Source organism: Leptinotarsa decemlineata, unplaced genomic scaffold (assembly GCF_025532065.1).
Source record: "Leptinotarsa decemlineata unplaced genomic scaffold, Ldec_3_MD MMD2_tig00026328_RagTag_RagTag, whole genome shotgun sequence".
NCBI lineage: Eukaryota > Metazoa > Arthropoda > Insecta > Coleoptera > Chrysomelidae > Leptinotarsa > Leptinotarsa decemlineata.
In genome coordinates, this window is record NW_027412688.1 from 35,537,354 (window position 1) to 35,561,860 (window position 24,507).

Sequence of the window (24,507 nt, forward strand, 5' to 3'; positions counted from 1 at the left end):
TTTCTGTTGGATAATAAACTAAAGTTGAAGGTTATTTCAACGGTATTAAAATAAAGCTATTTTCACATGAAAATTTCATAAGACGTGTTTGACTATCAGATGAGATTCATACCTCCAGTCATACGATTCTTCGAGAAAACAAGACAAACGAAAAAAATCTCCATGAAGAGGATACGTTTTTTCATCAATATTTTTCAACTTTTGTAAACATGTTCTTCAGTTCATTTGCCAGTCACTAAATGCAGCACCCTCTTAAGTCTCATATGATGGAAAATAAAACAACATAAGCCTTGAACAAGCTTTATTACCGCAAAAACACAGCGACGCTCGTATTTTTCCATCACGAACCCCCTGTGTGTTTGCACCAGTAAAGTGATAGGTTAATTCTCGACAAAATGCAACATTAATCCATATTTCATATAGAGAAAAACATACTAAAATATTTGATAAAACCCCTATGCAAGCTTTGACAATTATAAATCTATGATACATGCAGATAGTCTATATTACATTAAGTTTTACAAATATTATTTTTCAGGCCAAATCACAATTAGTATCTAGTTTTCGAACAACATCGACAACTGATTTGTACGAACATGAAAACATCTAGCCGAAAAAATTGGGAGAAAAGAAGATTGGCGTATGTGGAAAATGCAAAAAATGGTTCTCTTTTAATAAAACCTATTTGAAATAAAGTTGAAATAAAAACTGAGAGGACAGTTCCGGAGCCTGCACATTTTCAAGACTTCGAATATCAACTTTTCATTTTTTGTGATTTTTGTTAATGTTTTTGGACACAGGAGAAAATATTAATTCCAATAGACTCTACCCGAAGTAGTTATAAATATTCCAACTTATTTTTGACTTGAAATCCTGAAAATGAACTGTTTTTGCATTTTTCCACAGACGGCAACCCTTCCAAATTTTCCGTACAGTTCAAACTTGTTTTGGTCCAACTAACAGTTTTTGTGGCAGGTTGCAGATGCAGTCAATATGTGCAGTCAAAAATTTAGAACATATTCTTCTGAATCATCCAGAATCTGGGGATTATAATAACCAAAATTCAGAAAATATGGACGTTCACAATCACACGAAATTATGTAGTACCCTGCTAATGTTTACAAATAGTTAGGAGTAGACCACAGATCAAGACAGTAAGAAGAAGTTACCATTTACTATTATCATTATTAATATTTAGACGCAAAAATTGTTGAAGTTTATGTACATCACCAGATAAATTGTGAAATGTAAATGAAAATTGTGAAATATGAGATGTATAGAAAATCCTACAAACAGTTGCAAGTGTTTTTCCACCAAAATAACCATGGTAAATTTAGTACGCAGAATACTATTTCTAACTTTAACTCTCATACCCCATATAGAATATTTTAATATCACAATGACAAAAATTTACTTTCGATAAACTATTATACCTTGTAAATTTCTTTAAATTCGAAGGTATGCTATTTGTAAATGAAAATTTATTTTGAAGGACTTGATGTTTGAAAATTGTTTTCACGAAAAGGGTGTTGAAAAACCGTAATTTTTAAAATAGTTGAGAATTTTACAACAAATATTAAATAACTGGTTGTTATTATGGCTATATTAAATCTGATCCAGAAGCATTGAAGTTCCGTTTGTTCAGAAAATGTTATAAATCAACCAAAAGTTTAGACTTACGAGTTGACACTAGAAAATTCAACAATACAATTCAAAATTCCAATTTTACGTCAAAAATTCTCAGTTTGAATTGTACTTCATAAAATAGATCGGGACTTCAGAGTTCCAGAATTCTGTGTTTTAAATTTCAATTTTTAAATTCGGGAGATGAACCTAAAATTTGTAATAGCAAAATTTTATGTCAACAACTGCGGCATCAAGAAATCGGAACTTCGTCATTTTTCTAGAATTTTTCAAAATCAAAATTTCATCTTTAAATTTCTGAACGTCGATTTTTGAATACTGACATTTGAGAACAGAATATTTACTTTAAACACGGTATTCCAAATTTAAAATGTGTATCTTGAAGAACTGGAACTCACAATTATTATTGCAACCTAATTTCCCAAAAGATGAATTAACAGAATAAAGTGTTAAAACAAAATATCCCAAAAACAACCCACCATGAGTAAAACATCACCTATAATTATTTGTTGCAATTCGAAAAATTCCAACACCTGTAATAGCATTAGATGAAATGCTCATCATTGACATAAAAAAATGAATACAAATACTAGTCCACTTGAAAAAATCTCAACATAACGTCTAACTAAATTAATTTTAGCCGGAACATTTGTCAATTTGATAAGAGATTGTCTGAATAGCAAACTGTGAAAATTTGATTTTATTTCACTATCACATGCAGAAAATATGCCATTTAAATTTTTCGAAAATACCTACATTATGACTGACATATAACATTTGCTTATAAGAAACAGCTGTTTTTTTTGAGGTTTTATTATCTGTAATCAAATAAATAGAATTATTCTCTCTGAGATACAAATAAATAAAGTTAATGAACTTTTTTGCATCGTTTCATCACTCGAACAAGTTTATAACAAATGGAATACATACAAAAATTCAATTTTAATTTAGAAAATGACATTTTCAAGTGCCGTCCATGCTACAAGCAGTTCCCAGAGACACAAAAAATTCGACTAGATAATTTCAGAATCTTATTATTATTGTTTGTTTTTTATATCCATTTCTTTAATGTTGTTTCGAATAATTTTTGCATCAATAAAAACTACCGGTCTATATCTATATTGGAACCTACAAAACTTCTGTAATTTTGGACAAAAACAGATCTTTTATGGTGTAGTCATTTGACTACTAAGGCCTCTAAAGACTGAATTAACGGTCAAAAAATTGATCTGATCAAAAACAATTAAAGTTATATACAATAAAGAATAAATACCTTATTTACAAATCTCTCAAAACAAAATAATTTTGTACTATCTTTTTGTATTTTTCTGATGCAAAAAAACCCATTAAAATTACACTTGGTTCAGACAAGAAACACACAAATTTGACAATCCATGGTTATTTTCAGTTAATATACAATTACTAGTAACTACTAAATAGCCTATCACCATTTAATGAGGTGCTTTTAACACCGTTAGTCATCTAAAATATTGACATGATTCTACACCAGTCTTGTGTAACACTAATAATATAATAGTTACATCTACCAGAATTTTTTGCAGGGTTTACACGAGAAATTCTTCTCAAGAAACCAAAGAGGCCATCTTACTTTCCACTTAAACATTTTACCCGAAGCCGATTGGAAGACCTGATCTAAGTTTTCTTGAAATTGTGTAAACATCCGCAAAAAATTCAAAACTCTATTGAGTGCAGCCTTTAGATCATATAGTAAAAATCTTAAATATTTGTTACATTTTCATATTGGAAGTGAATAATGATTTTATTCTATTCTTTTGATACCTATGAGAAAAAACTTTGTTTAATTAATGCAAAACATAATTAACTACAACCCTCATAAGCGCTTTTCTATATATGGTAACTAATATATAAATATAAGACCAACCCAATTTTATATACAAACGAATTATCCAAAGTGCAAGTAGTCAAAATCATATTTTTGCCATCGTAAGGATATTTTGAGGCGAAAGGAGATCTATGATTACATTTAACATTATGAGGTAAAGTTCCGTTATTATTGTGCTTAATATTTTGATATTTCAACATACAATGTGTTCGAATAAGTTCAAAATGCACTTTTGACATTTTGGTGCATTTACTTCTTAAATTTAATGATACAGATTTAGTGATTGTAACAGTTTTCGAACGAACTTTCAAGAATATTGAACCAAGGAAAGCAGAAGAACGAGATTTGGATTCAAAATTATGCACTATTCATTTTAATTGTTACCCACAACGATGACAAGTGGAGTTGACACACTGAACGTGAAAAAGGATGAATCAATAGAAAACAGTTATATTTAGTTTCTGTTCACATTTGCGAAACATAAAATGGCTCACAATGAAAATTTATTCCACCAAGACGTAAACTTTTCAAACTGTGAAAGAAATTTATTACCGGTCAAAATTTCATAGGAAAACTGGTTTGAACTTCAAAATTTTCAATTACAATTGATTTCTAATACATCATTTCAATTAAAACAGAGAAGGACCAACTTCCAGCAATATTAAGAAACAAGAGACTAAAAAAATCCGTAAAAGCTATTTACCTAAATTCAAATAAAGTTCCATAACTAGCTCACTTGAAAGTGGTACACAGTTTTCACGCAAAAGATAAAATATAATGAACAAATCTTGTTGAAATTTAACACTGTGAGGTAGAATTGTATGCAAATTAATATTCTTCATTGAAATGGACAATAACTGAAAACAAGTAAATATGAAATAAATTTTCAACTGTAACGCTGTATAAATACAGTTAATTCATGAAATTGCAAAACTATGTATGCATACTTTCTATTAAATATTGTGAATGTCGATTAAAAACTATATAGAAAAGGTAAATTAAAACTGTGTAAACTGCCATTGTTAAAAATATGAACGCTACACAGTTTCATCAAAACTGTGCCTAGGGAAAATTTATTCACGAGAACTGATCCAAAGGCAATTAACAAAAATAATAAGAAAATATTTATAAATGCAACTGTTGAATATACAAACGAATCAACACGTTCAATGTATCGAACCCAGCAAAAGCAATTATGTAATAACGCAAGCTATATGTAATACTGAGGTGAAAGCAAATGAAACCACGTGTTACTGCAAAGGCTATCGGAGAGCAAAGAAATATAATGTACAACTAATACGTCAATATAATAAATTTTGGCAACTACGCTAATTCGCTGTTTATTATTTTTCATGTTAAATATCTATATGAAACCCTGTGCATTATCTGAAATTAGAGCTAAAGGTCCAAATAATATATGCTCGAATGACCCTCGAGACTAAAATACTAATATTTGTCTTAATAAGGCGGTTATAATATTTTAAAAACTAGTTAAAGCAAGGGGTCTCCGTATTTAGCCGAATGAATGTTTTGTTTCTCACCACAAACAGCCTAAACGACTGAATTTGAATGGATTACAAAAATAGATAAACTGCAACACTTTCGAAATATTTCGAACCGGCATCAATATTCATCCAGAAAAATAGGAGCACCATCGAAGGAAATTATATACAAAAGAAAATTTTGATGATCACAGCAAGAAAAACGATATTAAAAAAATATGTACAAAATTTGTTGAATGGGTTAAAACTGTGTGCAACAGAACTAACATATTAAAAAGACTGTACATCAACATGCAGTTTTATAATATTATTCAAATACTTGGACAGCTTCTTTTCAAGAGAATCCCTAGAAATAGCGAGAAAACACCTGATTATTATTTGTATTATCTTAATATTCAATTACCCAAATACTATCCTACACAATCCAAAAATATTTTGTTACATCTACCATATATCTAACTCTCTATCTACGAGTTCAAGGTTTGAAATACCTTCTATCTAATTGAAACTTTTTGGAAATTTTGTTAATTTTTCACACCAATTTCAAAATGTTCATCAATTCAACATCAAAACAATTAAAATACTAGCTCCTCTTCCGCTGACCACTTCTTAAAAAAATATGTTAATTTTACAATAAAGTTTTTGGCACTAAAATTTTCAAGTATGAAGAATCATGTACTGTTTTTTGGTATTTTGCTAAACTGTCAACATTTTTGTAAGATGTTAGTTTAAATTTTGAGGAGAAATCATTCTTGGGTAATAGTAAAAGTATTGATAGACCAGAGAATAGTCAAAACATATTTTCATATGCAAGAAAACAATACGATTAAAAGAATTTGATAACCAATGTTTATACTTTAGATTTCAGTCCTTACAAAATTTTTCATGAAGTATAATTTTCTCCCTAAAATCACTAATAAAATAGTTTTCCATGTGGTTCCAAACATACCGTATGTAAGTCTTCATTAGAACAGTACAATGGTTTTTTATCAGTCTATTTGAGCCAAAATTATGAAAATATGCTAGAAACTCAAATTCTTGAAAATGAAAAACATTCACAAAGTAATAAAATCGAAAACAAAATTTAATGAAAAAAAAAAACTATTTTTTCTTTATTATCTTTTTAAGTTTGTACATATTGTGACTTGAAAATGTTTGCCATTAATAATGCCGCAGACTAAAACAAAAAATCGTACCCAACCAAAAATAAATAACAGATCATTGTTAAAAATGAAATCTACATACTTTTAACTGAAGCAGCATTCCAGTCAGAGACATTGAATAAGCTTTACTTCGAAATCCGAGCTTGGAGCATCGATTCTAATTTAAATACTAACATGTAAAAATATACTTGAACATTGGTGTTAAATAATCGACAATTATTCCACATTTTAGGCATTACGTAGTATGTAATATATACAATAAAAATGATCATTTCTGTTCAATATCACAACTATATATTCCACGACTCTAGTGACGCAAAAATCCCTGTTGAAAAACATTCAAAGACGAAAAGTGCAGAGTTTTTGTTGTTACGTCAAACATAGAGTGTACGAAAGATTATTACATTTACAGGCACATCAAATATTTCAAAACGCTAGATTTTATATTCGTACATTAAAAAACTACCCAAACCCCAAACGGCAGTCGGAGGAACCTTGAGGCACACTCCGACTAGCCTACTTGAACACTCCGTTAGTTAAATTTTCACCGTTTCCTATATACATGTAAGTAGCCTAACTGAGATGGAGAACGGAACACTACTACAAGATTTCGGCAAATTTTAACTGAAGCCAGTATTCAACAGAATGATAAATTATGAGTCGAGTCATTATTCGACTATTTCATCAAATATTTTAAAATGAATTACTCTCAAATAACTAAATAGCCTTCTGCAAGTACAAAACTAAAAAAAAATGCTGAATTACGAAACAAGTCATGAATGTCTGGTTATTAACTTGACTATTTCAGACAGGATTACTTTCACATAAGAATTTAACTAAATAGCTAACTGCAAAATTAAAATTCGAGGCAAGTTGTAAATGACTGATTATTAACTTGAAATATCAAAATTTGACTATTTTATCAGGTATCTTTGAATGAATTACTTTTAGATAAAAATTCAACCAAGCAGCGACTTTCAAGCTACATAAAAGTATTATTTTTCGTTCACAAGTTCAAAACGTATGTTATTCAATTTGTACGTAAATATCTGACTATTTTATCAGATATCTTTGAATTAAATTCAAACATAAATTTTAAATGCAATTAAAAGTTGAAGTATAATTTAATTTACTACATACAGAAATTATTTTACTTTATATACTTTAAAATCAACATGGCTGTTATTGAATATCTTGCTTTTCGACAAAAAATCATTCAAAGACTGAATATTGATTCAATATTAAGTTGATATATAGTTGAAGACGTACTTGTAACAATTTAGAGTAAATACCGAGAATAAGTCAAAATTCACCGAAAGTGAAGAATATTTCAACAGATTTGCAGTGACTGTCTCATGCTCTCCCTTTCCTTCATCTCAGAAAATAAATCAACATTAACAACTGACTGACTGATTCGTTAACGAGACGAACTGCATCAATTACAAATAAAAATAATTTCAAGCTTTAAAACAAGCCTATACTATTAAATATCAACATAAGCAATCTCCAATCCTTGAGTGGAGAAAAAACCTATACACATTAATCAAGAACATCATAAAATCAATATACAACAAAATGCAACATGTTACCCACCGAAGATGGGAGAAACGTTTGCTTTTACACACATTGTCACAGGATTCTTCAAAATAAGCCGCAATTATTAAAAAACAATACACTGAAGGAACTCCGAATATTTTTATAAATTTGAAAATAAACTTAGTTTTCGTTTTATAAAAATATCAAGCTTTCCATTTTAATATAAAGAATATAAATTATAGTTTTCAAAATTGCCCCATTGCGGGAGGATTGAACTCTTTACTTCATCTATAGTAGTAACTATTATCACTATTTTTATTTTACTAAAAGCTAATTATACTTTTGATATGAAGGCAGTATAGAAATATCTGACTTTGCATAGTAATAAATTAAAGAAAATTAATATATTGTTCCTGCGGAAAGCTTCGAAGAAATTATTTTCATCCGCACAAACGTCTACCTAATATTTACAAAAAATAACTACACACTTAAAAACACATCTGTTAGAGAAACTTAAAAGAAAATCAAAACATACCCAATACTAAATGTACCAAAACTTTTTTTCAAAAGACTATTAAGTTTGCTAAAAATAATAATTGACATAACACAGCTTAATATGGTAAGATAAATCATTATCTTCGAAAAAAAAAAAGCTACAGCTAACACCCCGTTAGTAAAGAAAGGTTATGTACAAAAAATTGCACATAAATTAAGGTGTATGATAATAATATTGCATTAAAATAATAGCCAACTTTGCTAAAATTTAAAACCGACACAAAAAAATTAGGTTAGATATGCAATATTATAACAAATTCAAAATTGTTCAACCGAAAATTTGATGAATATACCAAACCACGCGTTCCGTAATAGAGCGTTTCTATGTTTTTGTAAACATTTTTGCAAGAAAAAAAACAAGAACATGGTAAATGAATGAATGATCCAATGCATAAAGTCGACAAACTATCAATTTATTTTTAGTTGTGGAGAATACAATAACAAATTTCTCGATTTTATTACCAATCAATAATTTCAATAACCAAAACCACATTTTTTTCAATGTAATTTCATCAAAACCGGAAAAAACAATTTTTAGATAAATAAACAAAAATCAAGCAATGAAATATGCTGATTGTTTCAGAAAACTTCTTTTTTTCAAGAATTGCATGCATACAAATTATCCAGACCTGAATACAGATTACATCCAAATTTCGAGATTATTAAAAATTTGTTGAAAACATGAATTTTCAAATCCGAAGACTGTATTCTACATTTAAGAGAACTGCAAATTTTATGCACGACCTTTCATATTTTCATCCAACCTTGAATAATCATACTTTCAAAAGTGAACATCAGAGATTCTTTTCTTACAAAAATGTATACAACCTGGCAATCCGTAATCAGAAAAGCTCTACTTCCGGGTTTCCCCCAGTCGTCAACACAACACCTACTTAATATCTCTCATACCGAACATACAAAACTAATCGTTGCAACTAAAACATTACTCGTTACAAATAACCATACGAATGTACGGGAACAACATAAACTAACACGTAAATTATTTTTTATTCGGCGAACCAAAGACTCGCCGGCTGGTATTGGTGACTCTTTGCTGGACTCAATGGAGCGAAGCCATAAGAGGCTGCAGCAACTTGGGCGTGCGACGGAAACTGCAAGTGGGCCGGTAGCGGGTGACTAGCATGACTGGCCAGTACGGGCCTGGCGCTGGAATGATGGGCTGGAGGCGGAGGTAAGGCCCGGCTGCAGAGAAATTTAATGTTTTAGATTCACTTGATAAGAGGTGAGTATCACAAATCAACATATATTTGAGGTTTTTAACTGACTGAAGTACTCAGTTTGGAAAACACTAAATCTTGCAAAATTTTCTGATGAATCAATAAACCAAAAAATTTAGATTGAAAATCAAATCGATTCATGAACTTGAATACTGTTTGCGCTATGATTTCATATTATTAGGTTGTACTGAAAGTTTTGTCAGTTTTAATGTCATATGTTTTTCTCACTCCATATATCAATAAATATTTATTCTACTGTGTAGAACAATACTGAACAATAGAGAATATTGTACTCTATACATTGATGCTGTTATTTTTCTCCAAATTTTAATTTTTTGTCTCTTTTCAGATTATATTATACAGTGCATTTCTTTATTCCCCCCCATTTTATTTTTTGAACAAGTCAACTCAAAAAATTGAAATTTGGGATTATGAAATTAATGCATAAATACTTTATTTTGAAGTGAAATTGACAGATGAAACTTTCAAGATGGCGAGAGGGCACCATCTGGGAAAAAAATCAAATGGAAAGGGGATATTGTGATACATAATTTTGATCGACTGTATTGCCAAACATGCGCCAAACTAACTGACTTTTAAAAAATTGATGGATGAAAAGAGAAATGAAGATTTCTATGAATTTTACCATTTTTATTTGTAACTAACGTTACTGCAGTTTCGTCTTATATGGATATTCTCAAACTTGAACACTAAACTAACAATGATTCATTACATTCGCTAATATATACCATTCAGGTACTTGATTGAGTACCTGAATTTACAGTTCACAATGCGCATGTGCCAATTTAAAAAATCGGAGAGTAAATTAAATCGATTTGGTCATTTAACAGGTTGCACCCGCAATGTTTATGCTTGTGAATTTCCAAGGATTCTAAATAATTGAGTTTGCAACCCTTCCTTGCATAGTGCAGAATTTCCGTATCGCTTAGATTCGGAAACTTGTGGTTGCATGCCAAGGAATGATTTGAAAACGTCGAATCATTTTTTCCTAGTCTAAAGGACCTTTCATGTTCAGCATACCGTTTTTTGGAAATTTCGTCAGCATTGTCCCACATAAACACTATTACACTCCGGACGCTTGAGCTTATAAACTCCAGATTTTTCCAACTTGTCGACCTTATCAATGCCTACTCAATCAAGTACCTGAATGGTATATATTAGCGAATGTAATGAATCATTGTTAGTTTATTGTTCAAGTTTGAGAATGTCCATATAGGACGAAACTGCAGTATCGTTAGTTACAAATAATAGTGGTAAAAAACATACAAATTTTCATTTCTCTTTTAACTGCCTTTTAAAGAAAACAAGTATAGCTGAGGCATCAGTCAATCTAATAATAACACTGATGATTTTCAAACATGACTCAACCTCTGACGGAAGCACCAAACTCTTACGATGGTTCGAAATAGATGAACACTTCAATCTAGCAGACCACTATTATAATCTTCATGCAGTCATTGTTCACTGTGGTTCTGGCATTGAATTTTGTCATTATTACACTTTGGTCAAAGACGAAACAGACTGGTTTAAGTACGATAGTTGTGTCATGAAGTGTTTGTTCTGGCAATGTATTGAATTTATTGGAGCCTCTAGAGACACCCTACATTATGTTTTATGAAAGAGAGAAAATTTGCAGATCAAGATCTTCAGATGATGTGGTGCTGCAGTTTTTTCCTGCAGCTGAAAAAGAAAATGCGCCACTGGAATCAATGAAGTCGCCCCGGAGCGCCAATTAATTTTTATTGTTTTATAATTTCATGATTTGTATTTTAAAATGAATTGTTTTTTATTTTATTATCCAAGACCAAGATAATTGCTCATTCATCATCGGGGGAGAAGAGTTTTAATTTTATTACCAGGGTCCTTTTTGAGCAATTTACCAGTGTTCTACACTATAAAACGCAATATTTTATTTGCAAAAACCTGGTCAAAACTCAAATACATTTCAAAATTCTCCACTTGAAATAAATCTCAATATGCGGAGAAAAGCTAAAGAGTTGAAGAATCAGGTTTTTGTCAATATTTGAAAATCTTTTCTTTTTTTTCACACTTTTGATTGATAGATGGTGATATATATATGTATATATATTTCCGCCAATAGCCTAATATGCATAACAGTGTGATAAACACCTATTTTCTTCCCTCTAAAAAATCAGGGCTGAATTCCTTTACTACCTCGAAAAGAAAAATCACCCAGAAAAAATAAAAAGTGAATTTTCACTTTGAACCTATATTTTTTTGTAAAAATAAAACGAATCTAGCAAAAAATTATGTTTATTGCGAATTATAAACCAGGTACAAGTTACCTGTCAAAACATCGTCAAAACAATTCAAAGCATCTGAAAAAGTTAATTATGAATGAACTCGACTAATATTATAGAAAATATATTAACTAAATTAAAGAAATGTCCAAATTGGGTTTAGTTTTCTTTTCTTAGTAGGCATAGGAACCGCTTCACTAGAACAAACAGAAAAAAAACGTCAGTTTCTCTGATGATTTTAATCATTTAGCATATGTAAAATATTCAAATTTGTAAATTTCCAGACTTTTTCAAATAGTCGCAAGTCATTGGCCGAATATAATTCAAATATATAAGGACTATTTTATTTGTTAACTGAACTACGAATACTTTGTTAATAGTTTTGGTAAAACCGTCATTAACTAAATGGTACATGAATATATCAAAAAATCTCAAAGGTGTGTTTTGCGAATTTTATAAAATTTTTGTTTCAATTTCAATTCTGAAAATGAACAAATTACACAACTTGAATATTGTATCATGTAGATAGAGGCATGATTCACTGAAGGGCTATTTTTATGAATGAAATTGTCATTTTCACCCAAAAAATTGTTTTCTGAAAATGCTTAGAAACAACCCAAATTCAAGTGGTACAAGTACAATAAAACTTTAATAAAGTATATAAACATAATAATTTTAATTTTTATTAGCCATTGAAGCAAGGGAACAATGTGATTTTTCTCAATTATGAGTTTCAGTGTTTAAAGCCATAAACGGTAAACAGGATAGTAGTAATGGTCATAAATATTAACAAAATGACTTGAGATTCATAAATTTTGAAGGGATTTTCCAAATATTCTGCTCACAATGATATCCTCCTACTCAGCTTCAGGCATGGAATAAATACTAGTTATAATAGAAAGCACATTTTAAAATAATTAAATTTCAAAATCACTTTCAAAGATTATTATTCCATTTCTTCAATCAATTGATTTTACACAAAAATCATTTGTCTATGTATAACAAGTTTGCACATATCGACTTTCTTGTCGATTATAACAAATATGCAACAGTAAAGTTCTTCTGCCTTATTTTATATCGTTGAAAATGGGAGCGGTAGAGCCAAAAAACGAAATTCGACAATTCCAGTTTTTGGGGCATATATCGAAAACAACCACAGATATTCTCGATCTGAAAGGAGATTATCCTAGTTACCCATAATAGGAAACTTTGTCCAATCGAACCGATCTTGTAGGTCTTGCCGTTTCTGCTATAATAATAGTTTGATCAGCAAAAAAACAGCCTGTGAAATAGTTGTATAGTCCGAGAGAATGAGAACATGTTTTGTTTATTGAAAATATAACTGGTCTACGTCAATTGTACTCTTAGCTAGGAAACATACAATTTAAAGAAAAATATTGAATTTCACATTTTCAATGGTTAATATTTCTATGGTTTTTTGAACAAACTTCAATTGAAAAAACGATAAATTAATAATATATTTCAGCACTTTTATTTTTGAACACTTCGTAAAAATTTATTACAAAGTACAGTTTGACTTATATGTTACCATTTTTTCATATTTTCAAATAATCCAACATAAAAAAATAACAGTTTTATTAAACAAAAACTGAAATTACAAGGAAATAACATACAAGCAACAACCAAAAAATGAAAAAATGAAAAAATTCAAATATTAATACGAGCTGAATATCAAAAAATTATTATTAACAAGAAATAAAAATTAAAAATCAAAAGGGTTCCAAACCAAGTTACGTCACGACGTTTCGTTTGTTTGTATCCACATTCGTCTTTGGGTGATAACTGTCAACCACCTTCAAACAAACGTTAACTAACCAATCTGTTCACTTTTAGACACGAAAGCTTCACACCACAGTCATTCCTAACCTAAAAGCTCGCCACACCACTTAAAATTACTTCTGACTTACCCAGCTGGCGCCACTTGGTGAGTGGCGGGTATGTACGCGGGTTGCGTCGTCGTCACGTACACAGGCCGACGGTACAGCTCTGTCTGGTGGTACAACGGCTGGCCAGCAGCAGCTAAGGTATGCTGGGGGGAAAGCCGAGGTGCGCCCGCCAAAGGTTGTGGCGACAGGTGCGTCTGACTATGTCTACAATTACGAATAATAGTGCCGTTTAGACATGCACTTATTGTCAATTTCATTATTGCTAATACTATTACAATTCACACACTACGTTTAAATAAGCTAACCCTATTTTCCAACATAACAAATAATTTATCTCGAAAACTTATTCAACTGTCGACTGAAATATTGCCTATATAGAACAATTGAGGAAGAATTGTTAGAGTTGCTTTGTATCACCAGTCTATGGGACATTTTTCAATACATTGATAACAATTCAGTTACGAGTATTTTTTGGGAAAATCAACAATGAGGATTGAATACAACGAAATAATACTATTCTGAGAATTGTGGAAAACTAGTGGAGGTTATTTGATGGATTATAGATATCAGCAAGGGGAGAGACATAGTTCCTTTCCTCTTATATAGATTTTTTTTGAAAAAGAACATTACAAATCAGAGCAAACGGATGATAAACGAAACAAGAAATGGTATTTGTAATGTACTGTGCTAATAAAAATTAAGATCTATTAGATCAATAAAGACTAGCTACACTTCGAGCATTGATTACTAATAATAATTTCTATCACTATCCAGGTTTTCCTTGGATTCAATCTTATAAATAGGCAGACTGCTCCATCAAAATGAGTAGCCATTAATTGCGTCAAAATATATTTTGCAATATATTTAGTATTCTACCTGATAGTATTTAGGTTGCCGAATATCCATTTCATCTCTAATTATTATATCTGTGCTAATACCATAGCAATTTCTATCTCTAGCCAATACCACACTTGACTTAATCAAGTCATTCAAAGGCATCGAGAACTTATTTATAGTCATGACAATATATTTTCCCCAAGTTTTCTTCGGATCAATATCTTATAAATAGGACTACCTGCTGAATCAAAGGTCGCTGAGGTGGCGATCCTGGCATCAAAGGAAATAGGTGAATCTGTCGCACTGTATATCTATCTATCCTAATGGCACAGCAATTTGTATCTCTAGCCGATACTAAACACAGATCACGCTGCTATTCAAAGGTTTTGAGAACTTATATTTTTTCTAAGTTTTCTGTGGATTCAATATCTTATAAATAGGCAGAATGCCTGCTTCATCAAAATGAATAGCAAGGTAGTTAAGGTGGTGATTCTAGCCTCGAAGGAAATAGGCGAAGCCCTCGAATTTTGGCTCTGTGTTTACAGGGGCCTGACAAATCACAAAACTCAAAATTTGTAACAAAACTGATCAATAAACGTTTTTCATTCACTCTTGGACGAAGCTCCAAGAACGAACTACTTCCAGACATACTGATTTACTTCAACAGCAAACATTCTCTACGTTCACATACCTGTAGTTCGGGTGCATGCCCTGCGGTGGCCCCCAACTTTTGCCGGGCGCCAGCAGGTGCTGCTCGCGCGCTATTGTGAGGCCGTCCCTCGTCGAGTGAGCCGCAGGCGGTTGGATGTAATCGTTGTGCGACTGCGCCGGCACCGAATATTCCTGCAGGCTGACGACTGGTACGGCCGAGTGCCGCCTCGACGAGTGACTGCTCGAAGTGTTGTGAGCAGCAGGAGGCGGCGGCGGCGGGCCCCACGAGACACGTTTGTCGTTGGACGAATAGTTCTGCTGATGATGGTCGTGGTTGACGTATTGGTAGGCCTGAAAAATTATATTTTCGATACACTACATTCTTTTAGTTTGATTCGATTGATACTTGATGGATATCCATAATTACTAGGAATTAATGAACAACACTTGTTTTTTAAATATTCACGATATATAGGACGCGTTTCGCTATTCGTATAGCTTTCTATAAGCTTCGCCTATTTTGTTTGAGAAAGCTTTCTTTCGCTTATTTTGTTTGAGAAAGCTGTAGGAATAGCGAAACATCACACATTATAAGTAGTAATATATTGCGGATATTTTAAAAACAGTGTTTTTTCATTCAATTCAAAAACAGTGTTTTTTCATTCAATTCCCAGTATATTCATTTACGTGGGATTCAAGTGAAGGGTGGATCATATGGATCAAGAACCCCCCTCCAAAGGAAAATAACAAAGTAAATGTAAAACATTAACATTTGATAATTTGACACAGAAATACGAAGCTAGCTAGCATGTTGAACAGATCAATCTTCTGAGACAGTTTGTTGCCTGTTATTTTCATTCTATTGAGTGAGGATAGATGCAAGTCATTTGTTGAGCACAAAGCGTTCAAAAATGTCTCGGCATTGCGAGTATTCCAAGCAATTTTTTCAAATAGTTCTGAACAGTAAATATCACCATGTATATTGTCACATGCTACCCTCTTATGCAGTAATGACTGTGTGGAAAATAAATCCTCACCTGTGGGATTTCCTTACATGCCGAACCGCACTGTTGGAGGTAGTTGTAATCTGTCGGTTCTTGCTTTGTCGGCACGTTCAACATACATTCGGACTGAGCCTTCGCCAAAAGTCTCTTCTTCTGTGATATCGAAGCGTAGTTTGTGCTACTGTGGCTGCTGCTTTGGCTTTGACATGGTTCGTTCTTGATCACCTGGTTGTAAATGTTGCCGCTACTTTGGTTGTGCACATTCTGAAATACAAATGAATTGTCAGTTGATAGAATATTCTAGAATAGCAGTAACTGATTCGAGATGAAAATTATGAAAAGTTATTCAATCTTTATTCAACACACACTGAATAAAAACAAGATACAATTTGAAGAATAGGCGGATCGGTGTGAGCTGATTTTCAACTCAGCCGAAAGTTTCAAACGAATAGAAATATTGTATTCGTTTGAAAATGTCCGTATTGGACGAAATTGCAATAACGTTAGTTACAGAACATAGGAAGTTTTATTTCTCAATTTTCATAATAAATTAATTTTTATTATTTAAACTTTTCAGGGTAAAAATGTGGCGCCCAACGCGGGGTCAATTTAACACCTGGTGGATTGGAGCAAGTAACCATTGTTGAATGTAAGTAGTAATAATTCGTAAAGGTACCGAGTAGTTAACTGAGAAAACATACAACTTTTCTCAGGTTGTCGCGGCTTTGCCGTCAATATCAAGTCGCAAACCTTGTCAAAAGGCAAAGAGGACATTACCTTTGCCGAGTTGCCAGAGCTCCTCTCCTCATTGTCGCTGTCTTGCACGCTCACGCAGCTGATGACATTCTTTCTTAGGGCAGCAGTCAGAGGCGGCTGCTGCGGTTGGGGCGGGTTAGTGCTGGTGTGGATGGATTTCTTGCCGGGCAAACCTTCGTCTTCGCTGTCCGAGATCGTGATGACCGAAACAGCTGGCGAGGGGGTGTCATTTATCGTTATTGTATGCTGCTTGCCGTGGTGGTGGTGGTGATGATGGTGATGGACAGTCTGCGTGTGGTGATCGTGGGAGATTACCTGCAATGAAAAACATGTGTAAATTGAGTACTCTTCATTAGGAAAATTGATTTTGTTCAAGATGATTCATAACATATATTCTTTTCAAGATATTCCAGTTCTACACGGTAGCTTTATTATTGTAGCATTCTGTAGTGATTTAGTACTAACCGGTTGATGTGACGGATGCTGCCACTGCGTGTTCGGACTATGATTCCTCCTGTTGCTGGTGTAGTTGATTTGCTCTGATGGAGGGGTCCCTTCTTTGACCCGTTTTTTAACAGGACTGAGCTGCGTCTGTTCTTTCTTGTCATGCTGAGATCTATGATGAGTAGGAACCTGAACAAAACTATCGTTAGCATCACACGTACATCCACAAGGACTACTGCTCACCATTAAGTGATGGTGATTATGATGATGGGAATTCGACTGTTGGCCATGATGATTCTTCGAACTTCTTTTACTTGAACCCCAGGAACTGCTTGAATGTTCCACTATTGTCGGATTGTACACTTCAGTGGCGACATCTACCGGAAAGACAGGACGTTGCTCTTGCAGGATAGCAGAGGAATCGACAAGTAGCGGCCTGCCCCATTCAGCCTCGGAAAGCAGCGGTTGTTGGATGGCTGCATGCTGTGGGGGGATCTGCTGCCATGATGGAACTATCGCCATCTGTTGCCGACTGGTCGGCCAAGATGTTTGCACAGCGTTCTTGAAAAGAAATGAGAAAAAAATCATTTAAGGACACACCTGACACAAAATATTTCATTTTCTCAAAATAAAAATTAGACAAGATACTACAAACATGACTTATAATAATTGCTATCTCTAAAATGTTTTTGAAATCTATGCAAAACTGGAACATGAGATTCTTGTAAACGACCTTCTATGAAGGAAAAATGCCGACTCTTGCAAGTATTTCAAGATCTATTCAAGATTTGTAATAAACATAATTAAGAAGGGTTTCACCTTCACTTCACTGATGAAGATCAAATAAAAATTTACTTCTTTCATTCAGTCAGAGAAACTCACATTAAAAAAGCTATAAAATCATATTCCTTTGGAATTTAAAAATGCCATCTCATTTAGGGGATTCAGAAAAATTTGTTCAAAAGGTTTTATAGGAAAAAGCATACTAAATACTTCGAGAATTTCAAAATTTCAACTCTCATATATTCTCAACTAGAAAAAAAAAATTTCATGGCCATATTTTGAAAAGTTTGTTGTTTCTAGTTTTTAGGCTGTTGTGAGTGGCAGGCATCTTCAACGTTGTGTTACTGCTTCCAAGAAGCCAAGAAGTGTACTTTCAACATCGGTAGCAACAACACAGACCTCTGAAAATGCAATAAAACGCGTCGATGAAACATTATAACCTTACTTTATTAAAAGTTTTGATGTTCTTGGAAAATAAAAGATGTTCACCTATACAAAAATTCTGTAAGTATTACCAGAGACAGGGAAGACCAACGCAAAACATTCACAAACATGAGAAGCATCTGACACGAGAGGTGACAGTTCTTAGTCATCTCCTGGTTATGCTAACTAGACTTGCGAAAAGCACGCAGCATTTTTGTTCCAGTTTCGAAATCTTCTTATCAAATTGGGAAGATGAAATATGGCGTAAAAAGAATTGTTTGATAGTAATTCTGTTAGAGTTACTATGCTAGCATTGATCTATAAGAAGACATTTTTGCCGAAGACACACAACTTAATTATTGGCTTAACGTACTTACAGTCAATAACATTTGTCGCCCAGTAGGCTCCACAACACTGACTGGAACATACTGCTGTTGGCCAGGTTGGCTCAATATCGGAGGCTGGATCTGGAGCTGCTGCTGTTGAACGACTGTCACGTGCTTTGCTGGAGATCCACCCATGCCCTGATACCCAGCAGGACACAGTATGCTAGACACCAGCTGGTGCTGGAAGGGATCAGCTCTACTGCTGGTAGCATACTGCCTTCCAACTGTTCTGCCATTGTAGATTTGATACTAAGGAAAGGAGAACAGAGTTCAAGAAGACAAACCGTCAACTACATATTGTAACAAATTGATGAGTATGCTACTAGAATTTAAGGATGAAAATATCAAGATGCCAAAAAAATTGAATCTCCCAAAAGATCAGACTTCCTTCACTCATTAAAAATACTACTTACCAAATTGTCATAACCAGACCTATCCCTCACCAGCCTTTGTACTTGGTTGGTCAGCTGATTGTTGATTGTGAACGTCACATTACCGTTCGAGCTCGGTACAAAATTGGCGACCAAAGATGGGGCTTGCTGCGTCTGTTGATGGTGTGAATTTGTACTGGTGTTGTAATCGGTTCGGCGGCACACCTGCGAAAAATCCTGGTGATACAAACAACTAATCATAAGAAATACCACTCCAAGACTTACCTCCATCATTTGGACGCTGGCCTTGACATTATTGCAGTGCGCATACTCAATCAGGTGTGTCAGTCGGACAAACTGATGATTGAGAGCCTCTCCCGGAGTTATCCTTCTTTCCTGAAATTGAACAAGGTTCAAACATTGCCGTAAACATCATTCATCAAAATATATACTACCAAAAACCAAACAAATTGTATATAATAGAATAATATATTGCTACCTGGTCCATCGTCAGCATCCTCTTCAGCAGATCTATAAACTCTTTCCTGTCGACCTTTTCTGCCAAGAGCTGGCCCCCTTCCAGATCGGTAGGAACGTTCACCTGTCCAATGTCGTCCAGACAATTGAAAATGTACTTCCTGGCCTCCTTTGACTTTATCCCTGTTTCGGCTTCATGTTCTTCTGGAGTTTTCAACCTCCAGAAGGGATATGTGCTGTCCATATCTCGATAGAAGAATTTAGTGGTTTTAGACGCGTGACTGAGCATGTTCTCTGTCGGTAAACCTTGGGTCTGACTGATGTAACGGATCTGGTCGTATTCTGACGATCCAGGATACAGTGGCCAGCCCAAAAAGAGTTCTGCTACAACACACCCAAGCGACCACATGTCGATCGCTTCACAGAAAGGCAGGCCCAGGATGATTTCGGGCGCCCTGTAGTACCGAGACTGAAGATATGTGTTGCATACTGCTTTGCTGACATGACTAGCGCTGCCAAAGTCGATAACTTTGACACGGTACGGTTGCCGAACGGGATCGACGAGCATTATATTCTCTGGCTTTAAATCGGCGTGAATGAGACCTAATTGCTGAAAAAAACAAATCAGAAGTAAGTAAAATTAACAGATCCCATCTTTTTTACTGAATCCAAAGAAAACCAAGATAAGTTACAGAAAAATCTATTTATAAAGATAAAAATATTAAAACTTAGTGTCAGGTTAGCGAAATAAAAAAGTCTCCTCTCACACCATACTGAATGATCTGAAGAGAAATCAAGACAAGTTTTAGGGTTTATAGAACTATTATTGAAAATTATAAAAATTGGCAGGTTAGCAAATTAAAGAGATCCGATATCTGACACCATATAAAATTATCCAGTGACAAAACAATATAAAGAAAAAAAAAAAGATGAGCAAGGCTCAGTTCTGATACTATAGCAGTATTGATACTGTGCTAGTAAATCATCAAGAAGAAATTCCAATCTTCAGCAGATCTCAATCCCGACAAAAGATACTAATGTAGAGGTCAACACTGTTAACAACTGCGATGAGGGTTTTTATAGCAAAGACAAAATACTACAATAGAAACATATCAGATATTTGACGGTAACACAAACATCAAATAACGCACTTTGAATCTGGGGAATCTAACTCGGCAATTAGCAAAGATTTTTCAGTAAGAAATTGGGAAAATTCATTTCAGAATGTGGTTTGAGAGAGAAAAGACCGTAGAAAGAGAATCCATTAGCTGTCCTTCAATGAACTGTTCAATTATTTTATAAATGCTGCTGAAATCAATTCATAATTATATTCTTTATAAAACAGGCATGAAAAAAGCAATGTTCATTTGAATTTATTAAGCATTTTGACCAATTAACTAGTAGATTCTTACTACAATCGGAAATAAAACTCCTGCAGCTATACTGGGTGCCAAAAAACTGCGAATGAACGGAAAACACATTTATCAAATTATTGTTGTAAAAAATGTATTTACATTGGAATACAACAATATTTCAATAAATGGTCTTCACTAATAACACCCTTAACCTAAAATAATAGGCAGTGGTCAAAATGAAAACTTCCCCCGATTTTTAATAGAAAATTTAACAAAAAATCCTTATTAGAAAACATGCTTGTATCGTTTAGAACACATCCAATACGATAAAAACTAGTATGAATTGTCAAGAATATCTAGGGAAAGTCCCCAGACAAATGTCTATAATTAAAGATTGTTTAGAAAAATATGTGGGGTAGTCAGGATGATAATTTGATTATTATTCAAATACTCATATTTTCTCGAATGATTGATATACCAATTTTCACAGGTAAATCTCAAAAATTTAATGCTTCAATGAGAAATAACGATTAACTAACTATTGAATATATAATTTAAAATATATTGATACTATTAATATAAAAAAGTATCATTCATTTATTTTTTTATGGAATTTGTTAAATTTTCAAGTTGTATCATGGTAGTTTTCACTTGTGAAACAAAAAATGGTAAGCAACGTCGAATTTATTAGAAAATTAACAGTTTTGCAGTTATCGATTCAGTAGCATATTTTCTATATTTCACTGTGGTGTTAGCTATTATTCAATTGATTAGTTTTTTTCTTTATTCAATAGCAAAATGATATTTCTACCAATTGTTTGAAAGTCCAACAAAATTTGAAAAAATACCTTATGAAAGTAAAGGAAAAAAGTTTCCTCTAAAGTATCAGTTATAGAAAAAATTATAATTTTCACGAGTTGGTTTTGAAACTTTTTCGCAACACGAGAGATGCTTTTCATTTATATCGGATTTAAATTGTTTCCGAGTGAATTTTCAATATGCTTCAAACCTGTTCTGAATTCAAAGAAAAATGAATGACATTCCAAGAACTGACAGCCTATTAAGCTGAAGCACTTGTTTTGATTTGGAAAAGGCAGAAGAGGTGATCAATACATAAAAGCATAAATTGTGGAATGGCTCAATTAAATTTTCTAATCGCAGACATCTATAAACACCGATATATCTTCCAGATCTGCATTGCTGCATCAATGACTCACGAATCGTTAAAGCAATGCAAATACATTTATATTTCACTAGAACCTACATTAACGCAGTTGGCCAAATATTTTTCATTCTATTTTGGAGGCTGTTCAAAAACAAATGAATTTTTTGGCAAGGCGATTAACCGTTCTATTTCAGTTTCGAATGCTCTAGCAAAAAATCAGCAACACAGGTCAGTAGCACCACATTTTTAGGGTTCTAAAGTAGCAAGTTTTCACTACAGACAGAGCATGAAATGTTGAGAGTTTAGTTAGTATATGGGTTCTAAAGACTTCCAGATGAAATATATATAGATGAATCCGAATTTTGCACTGTACAATATTCTGAAATATCCGCCACATACTTTAGAACAGACAAACTGTTGTTTTGAATTGTTGCCGATGTCCATGTGGATGTGCCAATATGATTTTTGATAACATTTCTCAAGTTTGTAATTTTTTATACAAACCTAACAATATTGTGGGGATTTTACTTTTGATTTGTTCAAAAAAATAACTTTTAGATTATTGTGTAACATTCAGCATGAATTTCGTGTGTAAAAGTCAACTAATATTGCCTTTTTTTCACTATATAATGAGGTAATCGGATGATTTGGGTCAGATATTGAACTGTCAATTATCAGAAACTTTGATCTGAATTATAAAATTGTGGGCTTTTCTCAGTTGGATATTCTTATTTCTTAATTGATATGTAGCTTTTTAAGTTACTGTAAACAATGAAATATTTAGAATAAATTAAGCATAGTTATAAATGTGCCACAAAAGTCCATCCTGAGCCCAATGGGGAATGTTCCTCCTGACGAAAATAAAGTAGTTTTCATAAAAAAGCTCTAAAACAAGCATTTTAAACTTATCATTTCAACCTTTTTCTTTAAAAAATTATTCAAATACTTAAAAAATAGGAATGAAATAATGCATTCAGCATTTAAAGGGATTTGTTTCTATTTCACCATTTGGCAACATCGGTTATAGCTAATAAAGGACAATGAATCTGTTACATGTATGAGACAAACAAAGATGACATATTTCAGAGGCGTGCTGTTCTGTTTATTTATATTCCGAGTTCCGAGACATTCTGTGACATATGACATTTTGTGCACCTAACCTATCTTCCTCTATATAAATAAATAACAAAACAACTGTTGTTTATGTGGCTTGTGGAGGTGGTATTGAACTATAATTTATATTTTGCCTTAATTGTTGATTTATAAAGATAATTTTCATTTTTTTAAAGTAGAATATGTATAAATTATTTCAACTTGATATAGGCGCTGTTGTCACAATGAGCAATGAGAATTAGAAACAAATACCATTAAAAATTAAAACCCAACATTTGAAACATCAATTTGAATACTTTTTGAAGTGAATTTGAAAAACTCATGAATTAAACTCAACTTTATTTTGTTCAAACTTACATTTGCTGTAATAACCCAAATTGAGGACCATTCCCCATTCTGTTTATCTTTAAATGATTAATTTAGTTTCGGTTATTACTGGAATGTATTACACAGCTTGAGCTGAGGACAGATGACAAAACTTTGAAAGATACATATGCTTCTGCAGTTGACTAATATATTATTATCATTTCATTGCTGATAATGTGACAGTCAAAATTCAATAAGAATTGGAATGGAGACTTACCTTGAGTTTGAGCAACGCAGTCAGAACCTGCTGCAATATCGGCCTGATGTACTTGAGCGGCAACGGACTGAACTTGTTCTGTTTCAGGAAGTCGTAAAGGTTCTGTTCGAGCATCTCGAACACGAGGCAAGTGTGGTTTTTGTGTTGGAAGCATTCGTACGCCCTGACGAAATTGAATTCGTCCGCATTTTCTTGGCTCAGTCTAGACAGGATACTGACTTCGATTTGACCCTGTAAATTTGAACATCTCAAACATTCTCGAATAACAAAAATAATCATTGTGAGTCATTAATGTTTCAATATTTTTGGTCAACATTTTCAAATATTAGTCAGTTCATTTTATCAGTGTATTCTTCCATGGAGAGTTAAATACAATTTTGATAATTTCGTTTTGTATGAAAAATTTTCAGAGTTGGACACACTTGAATCGGTGACCAATATGTGGAGAATCAAATGAAAAAATGAAGA

At 32.9% G+C, this 24,507-nt stretch overlaps 1 protein-coding gene across 5 annotated transcripts in view; it reads right to left on the minus strand.

Moving 5' to 3' along the window:
* Positions 1-286: 286 nt before the first annotated feature.
* The window catches only part of Hipk (Homeodomain interacting protein kinase), a 58,088-nt gene continuing 33,867 nt past the window's right edge, over positions 287-24,507 (minus strand). For 3 of the 5 annotated variants that reach the window (XM_074182138.1, XM_023174396.2, XM_074182140.1), the window contains 12 exons: positions 24,040-24,270; positions 19,846-20,433; positions 19,632-19,742; positions 19,389-19,583; positions 18,967-19,224; positions 17,627-17,944; positions 17,405-17,572; positions 16,961-17,254; positions 16,217-16,447; positions 15,220-15,530; positions 13,713-13,895; positions 287-9,467 (listed from right to left, as the gene is read on the minus strand). In XM_074182138.1, the coding sequence (XP_074038239.1) occupies positions 9,272-9,467; positions 13,713-13,895; positions 15,220-15,530; positions 16,217-16,447; positions 16,961-17,254; positions 17,405-17,572; positions 17,627-17,944; positions 18,967-19,224; positions 19,389-19,583; positions 19,632-19,742; positions 19,846-20,433; positions 24,040-24,270 (3,084 nt within the window). In that variant the 3' untranslated portion in view covers positions 287-9,271. Of the gene's footprint in view, positions 9,468-11,779; positions 11,982-13,712; positions 13,896-15,219; positions 15,531-16,216; positions 16,448-16,960; positions 17,255-17,404; positions 17,573-17,626; positions 17,945-18,966; positions 19,225-19,388; positions 19,584-19,631; positions 19,743-19,845; positions 20,434-24,039; positions 24,271-24,507 lie in introns of those variants that run through there. The other 2 variants (XM_023174399.2, XM_074182139.1) reach the window with 2 other exon arrangements.